This window comes from Capsella rubella, unplaced genomic scaffold (assembly GCF_000375325.1).
Source record: "Capsella rubella cultivar Monte Gargano unplaced genomic scaffold, Caprub1_0 scaffold_1, whole genome shotgun sequence".
Classification (NCBI taxonomy): domain Eukaryota; kingdom Viridiplantae; phylum Streptophyta; class Magnoliopsida; order Brassicales; family Brassicaceae; genus Capsella; species Capsella rubella.
Window position 1 is genome coordinate 11,359,900 of NW_006238923.1, and position 13,439 is coordinate 11,373,338.

At 36.9% G+C, this 13,439-nt stretch overlaps 4 protein-coding genes and 1 pseudogene across 6 annotated transcripts; 4 read left to right on the forward strand and 1 right to left on the reverse strand.

The window, feature by feature from the left end:
* The first annotated feature begins 2,512 nt into the window (after positions 1-2,512).
* On the forward strand, positions 2,513-4,941 carry LOC17899247 (zinc finger CCCH domain-containing protein 12). Its single transcript, XM_006304966.2, has 2 exons — positions 2,513-3,736; positions 4,442-4,941. The coding sequence occupies exons 1-2, from the start codon at positions 2,857-2,859 to the stop codon at positions 4,732-4,734; spliced, it is 1,173 nt and encodes a 390-aa protein (XP_006305028.1). The 5' UTR covers positions 2,513-2,856; the 3' UTR covers positions 4,735-4,941.
* LOC17900439 (RING-H2 finger protein ATL81) lies at positions 4,819-6,172 on the forward strand. Its single transcript, XM_006304661.2, has 2 exons — positions 4,819-4,824; positions 5,183-6,172. Exons 1-2 carry the CDS (start codon positions 4,819-4,821, stop codon positions 6,170-6,172), a joined length of 996 nt encoding a protein of 331 aa, XP_006304723.2.
* A 362-nt stretch (positions 6,173-6,534) lies between these two features.
* Positions 6,535-8,244, forward strand: LOC17900731 (tobamovirus multiplication protein 2B). The gene is made up of 5 exons (XM_023777512.1): positions 6,535-6,709; positions 7,294-7,359; positions 7,446-7,510; positions 7,722-7,812; positions 7,911-8,244. The coding sequence occupies exons 1-5, from the start codon at positions 6,569-6,571 to the stop codon at positions 7,950-7,952; spliced, it is 405 nt and encodes a 134-aa protein (XP_023633280.1). The 5' UTR covers positions 6,535-6,568; the 3' UTR covers positions 7,953-8,244.
* A 142-nt stretch (positions 8,245-8,386) lies between these two features.
* LOC17900151 (probable FBD-associated F-box protein At1g32375) lies at positions 8,387-10,386 on the forward strand. 3 transcript variants are annotated; one of them, XM_023777510.1, is made up of 4 exons: positions 8,387-8,551; positions 8,668-9,582; positions 9,698-9,826; positions 9,925-10,386. In XM_023777510.1, exons 2-4 carry the CDS (start codon positions 8,728-8,730, stop codon positions 10,201-10,203), a joined length of 1,263 nt encoding a protein of 420 aa, XP_023633278.1. In that variant the 5' UTR covers positions 8,387-8,551; positions 8,668-8,727; the 3' UTR covers positions 10,204-10,386. The 3 variants fall into 3 exon arrangements, with proteins under 3 accessions (XP_023633278.1, XP_023633279.1, XP_006306021.1); XM_023777511.1 differs by having other exon boundaries at positions 8,387-8,527; XM_006305959.2 differs by having other exon boundaries at positions 8,387-8,471.
* Positions 10,387-10,570: 184 nt separating this feature from the next.
* Positions 10,571-12,466, reverse strand: LOC17896713 (annotated as a pseudogene).
* Between the last annotated feature and the right edge of the window lie 973 nt (positions 12,467-13,439).

Consider the following 13,439-nt stretch of genomic DNA (forward strand, 5'->3'; position numbering starts at 1 on the left):
ACGTGCCCTCGTTGACCGGTGAGACACAAATGGCCGAGCGCAAATTTTTGGCATATAATGTTTATAGTCGTAACAATAACATAATGTATTGATCAATTCAAAACAAGCTAACTTATATATATATATCTAAGTAATTACAATAATTTTTAAGAGAAAAATTACAGTTTATATACCTGATTTTTTTTCATGCAATAATATTATGATGTAAATTCACGCTTTACTCTTTTATCATGGTAGATTAAGTATTTTTGGTCAGTTAGAGTAAAATAATTTTGTAAAAAATTGTCAAAAATTGTTGAAAATGATTAAAATAACTGTGTGATGTTTTTTATAAATATATTGATGTTCAACTTAATAAGCTAAGAAGAGAGTTAGAAAAAAGATTTAACTTTTGAGTGAAAATTTATGTTTATCATTGTTTTAGTAAGTGTTTAATGTTCTTTTAAGATGGATTTGTATGTAATAAGTCAAAACTTATTATGAATGTGTTGAGAAAGAATTTGCCTAGTTATGGACATATACATAATACATTTATACTACAATACAATCTCTATAAATTAATACTCTACATTATACTTTGATAACTCAATATATTTTATTATTTTGCTCATAAATTAGTTTTTTGACCGATCAGCATCAATAAATTGCTAAATCTTATAAATATAAAATCTTAATGTAGAATTTAGGTTCGTATCGCAACTAAAATAGTTGAAGTCTCAAAAAAATAATTCATTATAACTGAGTTTTTCAATATAGGAGAAGTGTAGTACGATTCAAATAGTAACGAAAATATATAGATATATATGTATATGCAGATATATTGATACTGTTACAGCACTATTACGGTGCGGTTTTATAGTACGATATGGTTAGTGGTTACCATTAGCAGCCTAAGAGTAATTAACAAAGATTTGTTCTCAGTTTTGTTGTTGTTGTTTGCACAACAATTTAACCCTGCAAAATTGTCGTTTACACTTTAGGATTTTAGGAGGGAAAAAAGAAGAAGTGAAATCAAATCCTTATCCATTAAATTAAATGAGCAACACTCACTTCATATGGATAAAATAAGTGATATAAGTGATGATCAGTGATCATTTAATTTAGTGTAAAATTTTTTGCAGGTTTCAGATTTCTCTTTCTTTTATCACAGTGTCTTAATAAAAAAAAAAAGAGATATTTTAGAATATCTCACATGTTTATAGTTTTATCAACTTTGATTCACTTATCTCAATCTCTCTCTTCTCTCTCTACCGTGCCATGCTCAAGTATCGAACCCATCAAACGATGCACATAACTGTGACTTCGCCTGACCAGGAGAGCTACAAGAGCTTGGCACCATTTTTTCATAACTAATTTATAAAACCTTACTAATTCTTTTTGGTCCACCATTTATCTATAGAGTAAAAAGATTAATTTGTGTACGTTGTCAAAAAACAAATGGGATTTGATTAGTCATTATAAACTAGGATTTAACTAGGAGATAGAGACAAAAAAAAGAGATATTTAGTAATACCTCATATGTTTATGTTTTATATAACACAATGCTCTCTCTTCTGCTGCGCTGCTTCGCGACTGGCTACTCTCTCTTTTGCCCAGCTCAAGCTTCGAACGTATCACACGTTGCACATTAGTGTGCCATCGCAGACCAGTGAGCTACAAGAGCCAGGCGCCTACGTTGCAACTTCTACCTTATATATAAAATTCTTGGTGACCTATAGTATATATTTTTGCTATTTTTAAATTTTTTTCCACAAAATTCAAGTTTAAGAGATTTGATTTCATTAACCATTTTATACCTAGATTTTGTTATGCAATTACGCTTCATTATGATAAATAATAGTTGTTGATTTAGATTTTCATGTTTAATCAATTTTTTTATCAGAAAAAATCCTAAATTTTGTCCAACTTTTACAATAATCAGCCACTCGAGAAAAATAACTTTTGAAAATATGACAAACAGTATGAAATAGTTAAGATAATGATATGATGTGCTCTTAAAACGACATTTAATGTTAGATTAGTAATCTAACTATAAATTTAGAGAATAAATTAGCATTTAAGTGTTATTTATATATAACTTGATTAAGTTAGTGTTTTTGTCTTATAAGTTGTGTTTTATCTATGGAATAAATGCTTGGAGCTCAAATAATTTATACAAAAAATTGAGATGTTATTAAATTTGTAAGGATGTATGAGATGTTACAATATAGAGTTGTTTATTTTGAGTTCTATCTATAAATCATACTCCATTGAATAAGCAACACTCATTTCATACAGATACCGAGTGATCATTTAATATAGTGTAAGAATATTTTTTAAAGTTTTTCTGATTTCAATTCTCAAATCTTTTTATTACAGTGTGACAGTGTCACATTAATTCACCAAATTATTACCAAATTTAGTTACTTGTCTGCTGCTAAGTTTCAAATTATTAATATTGTCCTGATAAAGATCTTATCCAATCCACACGTTTCGTTCTTCTTTCTTTATATTTCTCACTTTCAAGCTCAGAATAATATTCCTCTTTGATCTTTCAAAAAAATCTTCTTCAAATCTATCAATCTCGACGACGACCATTCTTGAGTGACCGTAGTTAGTACTGATCTTATAAGTCTTCTTCATCATCTTTGTTTATAATCTCTGTTCATATTCATTTTTACAGTTATCGTTTTTACAAAAAATTTAAAATTTCTTCTTGGGTTTCTCAAAATTTGTCGTTAATCGATGAATTTGTTTGTTTTCAAGATTACCCATTTCTGGAATTCACGAAATTTCTCAGCTTTTCCGTGATTTGTGGTGAAATTCGTAAACTTTCACAAAAAATTAGGGTTAGAAAAAGCTTCTTCATCACACACGATGAGCCATCACCGGCGAGATTCCGGCGGCGATGTAGTTCATGTGATACCCACGAACAATCCTCCGCCGGAGAATTGGTTTCCGAATCTCGGCGATAGTGCCGTTTGGGCGACGGAAGATGATTACAATCGAGCTTGGGCGGTGAATCCTGATAATGTCTCAGGGGATAACAATGGTCCGCCGAACAAGAAGACTCGAGGCTCTCCGTCGTCTTCGTCAGCCACTACTACTTCCGCCGCGAGCAATCGTACCAAAGCGATTGGGAAAATGTTCTTCAAGACGAAGCTTTGTTGTAAGTTTCGTGCTGGGACTTGTCCCTATGTGACGAATTGTAACTTCGCTCATACGGTGGAGGAGCTTCGTCGACCACCGCCGAATTGGCAGGAGATTGTGGCGGCTCATGAGGAGGAGAGATCTGGTGGTATGGGAACTCCTACTGTTGCTGTTCCTGAGGTTCCGCGAGAGGAGTTTCAGATCCCGTCTTTGGTGTCATCGACGGCTGAGAGTGGGAGATCTTTTAAAGGAAGACATTGTAAGAAGTTTTATACTGAAGAAGGATGTCCTTATGGAGAGAGTTGTACGTTTCTGCACGATGAGGCTTCGAGGAATAGAGAAAGCGTTGCGATTAGTTTAGGACCTGGTGGTTATGGAGGTGGTGGTGGTGGCGGTGGTGTTGGAAGTGGCGGTGGTTCTGCTAGTGGTGGTGGTGGTGGTGGCAATAGCAACGTAGTAGTGCTTGGTGGTGGTGGTGGAACCGGAAGTGGAAGTGGTATTCATATTGTGAAGCCTTCAAATTGGAAGACAAGGATTTGCAACAAATGGGAGATTACTGGGTATTGTCCGTTTGGTGCTAAGTGTCATTTTGCTCATGGAGCTGCAGGTAAAGATTCCGCCTTTTGTTTGATTTGTTTGCTTTTTGAATGCAATGGTTAGGACTGAAGATAAGAACTGGATTGAGTTCATAGGTCTCTAGTTGTTAGCCAAGTTGTTAGTGATGTATCGTATGTTTGTCTAAACTTTAAACCAGTGGTGCTTGATGAATGGGCTAAATGAAGTAAATATTGGACGCTGAAGCTCTAAGCTGAGTGACGATATGGTTTATCCCCAATGACTAGCTTTTTCGCTGACCCTGTCGGTTCTGTATTTTATTAAACTGTCTTCTTTGGGTTTTGTTGGTCTGTGGTTGCCATTTAGTCTAAGATGTTTGTTAGTAAGACAAACGAAGTTTTAGTCAATGGTGCTTCTTGGATGGACTAGTGAGAATGGTACTATAGGGTATAGAGGAGACTAAATAATGGATTGAGTGCTTGTATTAGTTCAGCTTGCTTGTGCAGTTCATTGTTTGGTCTGATATTGTAATGAAGCAGACGAGTTGTTGAATGTTAAGCTTATGGCTGAGTTATACGTTGCTTGAATTCTCGAAAGTTCGATAGCTAATCTAATCTTACATTTGTAAAAACGGAAACTTTATGTTAAATCTTTGATAGTCTCTAATGGGAAACAAATCCATAGAATTGTTGAACTTTATGACCTTAAATAGTTCCGTAGTCATGTTCTTTAAAGTTTGAGTCTTTATGATTCGCAGAGTTACATAGATTTGGCGGAGGACTCGTCGAAGGAGAAGGCAAAGACGGTGTATCACCGAATTCAGACACAAAGCAAACAGGACAAACCCCAAAAGGAAATTCAGAAACACCGACACTTCTATCTCCAGGAGGAGTTCCTCATCAAGCAGATCCCAGTTACCACAGTGGTGTCGCATTGCAACGAGCGACTAGTGCGGTTACACAAAAGCCTGGGATCAGAACTCATCAGAAGTGGAAAGGACCGGCGAAAATCAGTCGGATATACGGTGATTGGATCGATGATATTGAGTAAAGTTATCGCCTTTTGTTTTTTTAACATATCGGGTAGATAACTGGTAAGAAAATTACAAATCTCCTTTCTCTTAGTTTTCTGGTGATGGTGGTACAGTTTGTAGAGTTTTGTATCTGTGTAATCCTTGTATCTCTCTTTGTTGTTGTTATTGTTGTTGTAGATTGTGACTTTTCAGAAGTTGAAATATCATCTTTCTTTCTTTGTATCTTTCTTTCCCATGTTCTACCAATACCAAAACTGCACTCTTTGAACCGAACAGTATCTAACCAAATCATGTTTTGAGCTTTTAATTTTTAGAGGAGTTTACTAGTTTGTGACCAGAAGAAGACCTCAAAATGTAGAAAGTAAAATTATTATTATTATTGTTATTTTTAACTGGCTGTGAAGAAATAAATTAGAGACACCTAGCTTTTCTCACAAAAGACTCGCTCAAAAGTCAAAACACTAGGACCTTACCTTTCTCCTCATTTCTCTCCACCCCACTGACATTACCCTTCCCACACGGCAACCTCAGAATAAACCCTTTCTTCCCCAAACAACCTATGAAACCAGTCACAATATTTCTCATCCGACCGTTTCACTACACGGTCTCAAAATGTCTTTTGCCATGTCCAGCACAGAGAATTCCAAACCAGTCCACACCGTCGTTTCCTCTCCGGTCACCATAGTTTTGACCGGTAGTCTTCTCTTCATCATTTTCACTGGTTTCTTCTCCTTCTTCTTCTGTGGATGTTGTTTTAGGAAACTCATGAACCTTTGGAATCGTTATCGAAACCGAAACCGTCCTAGTAACCTAATCCAACCGTCTAATCAACCGGAAAACGCCGGTCTCGACTCCAAGATCATACAATCCTTCCCTGAGTATCCTTACTCGGTGAAGAATCATGGGACAGATCAATGTTCCATTTGTCTAACAGAGTTTATGGATGATGACACCATTAGGCTTATTTCTACTTGTAACCACTCCTTTCACACAATTTGCATTGATCTTTGGTTTGAAGGACACAAGACTTGCCCTGTATGCAGGCGTGAGCTTGATGTAGAAGACAGGACCTCGCTAGAAAAGCCGTTAGATGTTCCTGAAATCGATCTAGTTAGATCTGAAATCCACGACGAGCCTTTGTCCCGCGACACGGTGACAATCATCGTTCACGAGGAGATTCCAACTAGTACTAATATAGGTAGTTTAGAGCATACAGATGAAATGGAAAGCTATGAAAGACGAATGAAAGCATCGAATTTGCGGTTTTGGAGGTCGCATTCTACTGGACATTCTATAGTAGTTAAGGCAGAAAACGAACAAGAAGAAGATGAAGAGGAAAAAGATGAGATCAAGATACGTATTGAGATCTCTGGAGAATGTCAATTTGAAGATCACAAGATGACATTACCAAACAGGAAGCTGTATTGCGTTAGGGGAACTTACTCTGTAGGATAGAGAGACCCAAGAATGTGAATTTGGCTTGTGTTATACAACAACATTGGTCATCCAATTTTGTAGTTTTTGATACCATAGGTTATACAAATAGAATATGTTGAATATTGTTGTAATGTCTGTACTCAAATTTTCTTCCATACTGATATACACTATACTTGAAGTTGAATACAAAACCGGAGAATAATAACCATTAACCATCTTTATATATGTTTGTGAACCAAAATCGAATTCCGGTTTAATATGGGTGTCAATTTTGTGATAAACAGACTTTGGGGGTAAATGTGATAAAATTTGAGAGTTTAGTGGATGCGAAGAAGAGTTTTTGAATTTACAAGGTAAGACCTATATTTTCCCATTTGTTGAAAAAGAGAAGTGAACAAAACTAGACTTGGAGAAATGGCGACGGCATCGGAAAATTCAAGAGGAATCGGCGGAGGTGATCGAACGGCGAAAGCAATCGTCGCCGATCAGATCACACAAGCCGTTAATTCTACTGCCAACCTTCTCCATCTGATGCGTCAGTCTTCTTCTTCTCAGGTATATCTTCTTCAAACCCTTAATACTCGTGCTTGCATAGTCACCGATGAAGATCGTGCGATTGGATTATATACGATTTAGGGTTGAATAATTACAATTTTTGGTTAAAATTTTTGGAAATTTTCGAATCTGTGATCAAATTTTCATCCTTTCATGTGTTAATTTGCATCTTAGAGGTTGATTTGGTCTAAGTAGTGAAGTAGGGATGTAATTTTTTGTGACTTTGGCCACAAGTAGGCAAGTCAATCTTTTTTGTTCGTTCTAGGGATTGGTATGTTTGATTCTAGTCAAGCTGTTCTGTATATATTTTAGCCTGATTTTATTGCAATGTTGGTCTGATGAAGACCTTTAGGTTGATAGAAAAGGAGGAGTTGGTAAGTAGTTTTCAGACATTGATGCAATGGTTTTGTTGTTATTCGTAAAAGACGAATCCTTCTATATTGTTAGAAACTAGTTAGCTCCTCCTGTTTCATGTATGCTACAATGAAACACTGTGTGAGGTTGATAAAGAAGCATGTATAGAGATTTATTAGGATGAGCTTCAGATGTTTAATTCTCTAATTTGGAATATTGGCTAAGTGTAGGCACAGTTGGCAAAGCTACCGAAGAATCTGTTGGCGAAAACTTCACTGACTAAGGCAACTGGACAAGTATGTATGTTATGGTGTAGAAGAATCAAGAATGTAGTATGACATAAATAATGACTTGTGTCTTATGCATTTCCCCTTTTGTTAAGGCGTTGGCGCAGCTTCCTCAAGTGATTGCATCTCTGGACGCTCATATAGAAAGCGGATTGCACAGGTTTGTTTGATCTCCTTTGACGTGCAAGAATTACCCTATTTTTGAACAGCATCTAAATTTAATCATCAAAACTTGTATCACTTGGTGCTGAGTTATAATAGATAGCTTCAAGACCAATAACTGAGAAATGTGATGAGAGAATGCTCCCGGATAATCTCATGTTTGCAGCTGTTGTGTTCTAACTAACCCAAGTTTTCATTTCTCAATACAGCGGTGTTCATCTGAACACAGTAACCCAGTTACTTGAAAACATGGAAAGCACACAGCTTCGCGCTCTTCGACAATCTAATATTTCCCCAGCGGTATAAACTTTGCTCTCTTATCAGCTAGCAATTATTATGTTTCTTTCTTCTGCTACACTACTTCGGTCTCTTATAAGTGTGTCCGTTTGTTTCCATAGGACAATCAATCTCCAGCCCATTTGAAAATTCCAGACAAATGACAAGTAGTGATCTCCAAGATAGGCACATACGGCTTCTCCTACTTCGTTGTTCTTAATCTTCTTCAAAGGAACACACTTCCCTAATCTCCAACAAAGTTTCGTTTCCACAACAGAGAGAGATTTTATGGTGGCAACTTAGTTTTAAATTTAAGCTAGATTGCGACTTTCGATATCAGATTTAGTAGGCTTTGATTCTTCATGGCTTAAGACTGAAATCTCCAATGTTCTTGGTTATATACATAACACTATAAGAGGGCTGTGTTAACCAACTTTGTAAATTAGAAAAGTTTAACCGGGGTGTGTTAACCGGGAAAATGGTCAAAACCGAAATAATTCCGGTGTGTTAAAATAAAATTTTCACGTGAGTAAAAAATAAAGAAGCGGGAAAGGCCTCATAAGGGCAATGGCCACAATTCAGTACTCTCTACCTCAGTGAATCAATAGGGTTCCGATTTCGAGACGAATTGGTGTCGGTAACAAAGAAGACGTTCATCTTCTCCGGTGAGAGATAAATTCACGGTGGGGTTTCTTCTTCTGATTTCGAAGAAGCGATCTCGTTAGCTTTGTCTTTTCCGGTGTGGTTTTTGTATTTCACTAGGGTTTGCTCTGACCTTGCATCGTTTCTTGTGCTTGTTTTATATTCTTCTTCAGAACAACATAAAGTATCACTGCGAATATTGATACACTCATTGCTGTTTCTGTCTCTATTTTTCAGGTTTTCCTGTGTTTTGTAGAAGCTGAAACTTTTGGGAATAGAAAGTGTGATATAGCTCTAATGAATAGGTTAAGTCAGTTGCCTGAAGCGTTACTCTTGAGAATTTTGTCTTTACTGCCAGCGAAAGATGTCGTGGGGACGATGGTTTTGTCAAAGCATTGGCAGTTTCTTTGGATGTTGGTGCCAAAGCTTGTGTATGATGATAGCTACCAGGATGTTGAGTATGGAAGATTTTCGCGGTTTGTAGACAGGTCATTGACTCTGCACGAGGCACCAGTTCTAGATACTTTGCATTTAAAACTCGGTAAAACCTCCTGTGGTACTGGGGACATTAGAGTGTGGATTAAAGCAGTAGATAAGCGTTGTTTGCACGAGCTGATCATTGAGATTGATAGATCTACTAGTAAGAAATCTTCAGTGGTACTTCCGATGAGCTTGTACACCTGTTGTAGAATGCTTGTGACTTTGAAGCTAGATAACGCGGTTCTTGCGGATGCTACATCCTCGTTTTCTTTCCCATCCCTCAAGAACTTGAGTCTTGTATCCATGAAGTATCCAGGTGATGAGCTGGTCAAGATGTTTCTATCAAGTTGTCCTGTTCATGAAGATTTGGTTGTGAAACGATGCATAGATGACAATGTGACTATTTTTAATGTTAGCGTGTCTTCGTTGAAGTTTTTAGTCTTGCACAATAGTAATATACGCGATGTAGATGTCGATTCCGGGGTTGTGATTGATGCTCCTTCTTTGGAGTGCTTGGACATTTTTGATAATTGGGGTGAGTTTTGTGTCATTGAGAATAATATGACTAAGATTGTGGAGGCAGATGTTTGCTTTACTTATGCCCATGCCCAGCAGCTCATGGGTTCAATTTCTTCAGTCAAACGTCTCTATTTATGTATACCATCCTTTGAGGTAATATATGTTCTTAAACTACAAGTTGTTGTTTACTTGTTTCTATAGTTGTGGTATCTAAATATAAATTGATGGGTTTTTTAAGATCAAATTACTTACGTTCTCTCTTCTGCAGGATGCTTATCCTGTTGGTTTCCACAGTCTTGTACATTTAACGCTATGCACATGTGAGACAGAGTGGCTGAATCTACTCATGTGTATGCTCAGAGATTCCCCTAAATTACGAGCTCTCAAACTTGTTCAGGTCTGCAGATCTGAACCTGAAGTTATTTATTCAGTTTCTTTGATCAGAATATACTTCAGTACAATAATAGTATGATGCTTCTTTACTTTTTATCTCAGACCCATTCTCGTCAATCTCCTGAATCACGGCCGTGCTGGAGTGAAACCAGTGCAGTTCCTGAATGTCTGTTGACAAGTCTTAAAACTCTCGAATGGGTAGACTATGAAGGAACAGAAGAAGAGAAAGAAGTAGTAGCATTCATCTTAAGAAGTGGAAGCTGTTTAAAGAAGGTAACTATTTCCTCTGAATCCACTGACCGCGAGAAGAAATTCGAGATGCTCAAGGAGTTATCATTGTTTTCTAGGCGTTCACCTTCATGTCAGATTGCATTTGACTGAAGTTTAGCTCTTCTTGTTCAATAGTCTAGTTGGTTTGTGTTTGATCCGAATCTTATAGATGTTTGAAGTGCTTTGATCTTGTGTTTTCTGCATAGTCCATTTGAATAGTTTCACGCAAATGACAAAAAAAAATAAACTTCTTTGTGTTACAAGTCTCTCTAATAAATACTCTTTATCTTTCTAGACCCAAAATCCACTTGTGTGCATATATGCTCAATTTGACGTGTTTTAAACAAGCATTTCGGCCATCTCTAAGATATTTCGTAGTGTTCCTGAAGAAGTCTCTGTGAGTTGTGACTCTTTTTAATTGTGGACTAGAAAATAGAATAATGAGTTGAGAAAAAAATTCAGAATAGAGTTACAGCATTTTAGCATGGAACAGGGACTTGTGGGTTCCTGATCTCCCAAGGAATTCAAGATATGGAACAAGCTATTAATCCAGAGTACTTGAAAAGTATTTTTTGTGGACAACGCTTCTTACACTTAGAGCAAATAGGTCGAGACATATGATGATTGTTGCTCAAAACATGTACCGCCTTATAGATCAACGATGAACCCGGCTTTAGGTATAAGTCTTTCCCAAGCATACATGTAATGTGTAGAGTGACACAACAATTCTCATCACACATATAAAACCCTTCTTTCAGATTTATTTTTCCCTCGCAAGCTTCACACCAATACGCCATGTTACTTGTTTCATCTCCATAAGTTAGAGAGAGCATATGCTTATCGTGCTTATACCTCACAGCTTGAGGTAAAGAAGCACATCCATAACACAAAGAAAAGTAGCACTCCTCATCAATGCAATTGAACGTTTGTCTTGTGTTCGACTGCCTTGAACCTCGGCAAACATAGCATCCTCGATCCTCTCTTGCTTTGGATGTTAGGAATAAAAGGTGCATATGGTTTTCACGGATTAATGGCTCAGAAATAGCGCTACACTGCACATGTAGCTGAAAATAACATCCTTCTTCATTGCACTCATAGACAAAACCAGTTGTGCAAAACCAAGGACAAGCTGAACATGCTCTTTCAGTATCCTTCACAACACCTTCATAGTTCACTAAAGTAAGCAGATGTGGGTGTATAGGATGATGCATCTTGCGAGAAAAATTTGCACATGTTTGGTGGAGAATATAATCACACTGCATACAAGAATAGAAGTTACCGAAATAGATTGGTGTGATGCATGCTTGACACAACTTATTCTCGTCGTAATCTCTGTCCGTGTTCTCATCAAGTCTTAAATGATGATGTTCATGACTGAAATGTTGTATGATTCCATTGCTTATCCTCACAAACGGCTCAACGTCTTCTTCAACTTCTTCTGGTTCTCCCTCAAGTTCTTTACCATCCCACACATTTCTTTGTGTACCGCATCTTGAATGTGTTGCATACAAACAACCATCCTTGATGCAAGAATAGCCCCCATAGTCATTGTCGATACTTCGACGACAAATAGCACAATACAAATCTCCCTGGTCAAAAGAAGTTGTAAAAGAGATACGATGGGGATGGCGAGATATCCTTATCACCTGTGGTAAGTTGAAACACCTTTGATGGACAGCAAAGTCGCATGGGGGACATATGTAGAGGGGACCTTTTGAATGTCTCAAGGCACAGACGCTGCAAGTAAAAGGAGTTTGTGTTGGGAAGAGAGAAAGAGTATGCCTATGCCACTTCATATGGTCAACAGACAAGTCTGGTTGTTTCTGCACACAAGTAAACCTAATAGCAAAATCGCAAGCCCAGCAATAATAAAATGTCTCATCGAGATGTTTATAACAACAATAGCATTTCCTCGACGAGAGAGATTATTTCAGTAATGTGTGATCTGATCTCCGAATCTTCTGGATGTTCACAACGCATATATTTGAAATAAGATAACATGTCATCAATGAGTAACATGAACTCCGGCTCCGACTCCAACTCCAGCTTCTTTGGACCAAGACCAGATTCTACAGAACTGATGAGAGACATCATTTCCGTCGCCAGAGAACCCAACCACAGCGAATCCGGATCCGAGTCAGAATCAGAGCTGCCCAGGGATATTGCCGTCTTAATGAGTGACATGAATTGTGACTCCGGCTTCGGTTGTGAATCCAAATCCATTGAGCCGACCAGAACGAACAGTTGAATAACGAATGGTGCAAACTTTGATTTCGTCTCCCACTTCCTATCATTTTCAAGTGATAAGACATATATCAATTGAGAAATGACAAACATGAGCTCCGACTCCGAATCCAAATCTGAATCCATAGAGAGCTGCCGCCCGAAAGAGAGAGTATTTGAGTCGTATGATAGATTATGTAAGTAATGTGTATAAGAATCGTACTCCTTGTCCTTGCATGAGACAATTTTGTTTGTATATATATAGTTGCTTGCGGATCTCACATTTACAGCCTTTCCCTATACAACAAAGTCAACCATCGATTTAAAGATTAATTCTTATTAATTACAAAATCACCAGTACAATATTGCAATTTGCATGGTCGTCCATAGGCAAAGTCGATGATGAACGTAAAGATAAGAGATTAACCTGTTTTTGTGCGCCTTTGAACAAGTACAACTACATATCTTTGGGAAATATGATGCATATATCATAAAAAATCTGTTTCTCAAAGATATGCATATACATATATACTTTCATGAAGATTTTATGTAACATCTCCTTTTTTTATATTAATTATAATTACAATAAAATGAAACAATTAATAATTTAATTATAGAATAAGAGTATATCAGATTTTTACTTTTTGAAAGATAATTTATGTGTGTGCAAAAATGATAAATCCTTCAACTTCTTCTTTGAGATACAATACGTTAATACTCTCATCTTTCTAGACCCAAAATTCACTTATGTGACTAAAAGATATGCTCAGTTTGACGTGTCTCAAATACAAGCCTTTTGTAAGTTGTAACCTTTTTTAAAAAAGAAAATAGGAGAAGAATCACATCTTCGCTAGCTTTTCCATTTTCAAGACTTGTCCTTTTTTTATAAAATGTGCACTTTTCAATTGTTTCAATGGGCAATGTTAATGATGTGACTCAACCTATATGTATAGCCGAAAGAACCCAAAATACGACCGAGTGGTCTACTTTGTTCTATTTCTCTTTTCTTTTTAGAAATTCTAATGTTCATAATTAGTGTGGTGGCTTGTGGAATCCTAAAGTGGCATGAAAATTGCTTATAACAAGTGGGGACATTTAGGAATCAAAAGACGTAGGAGATTCTT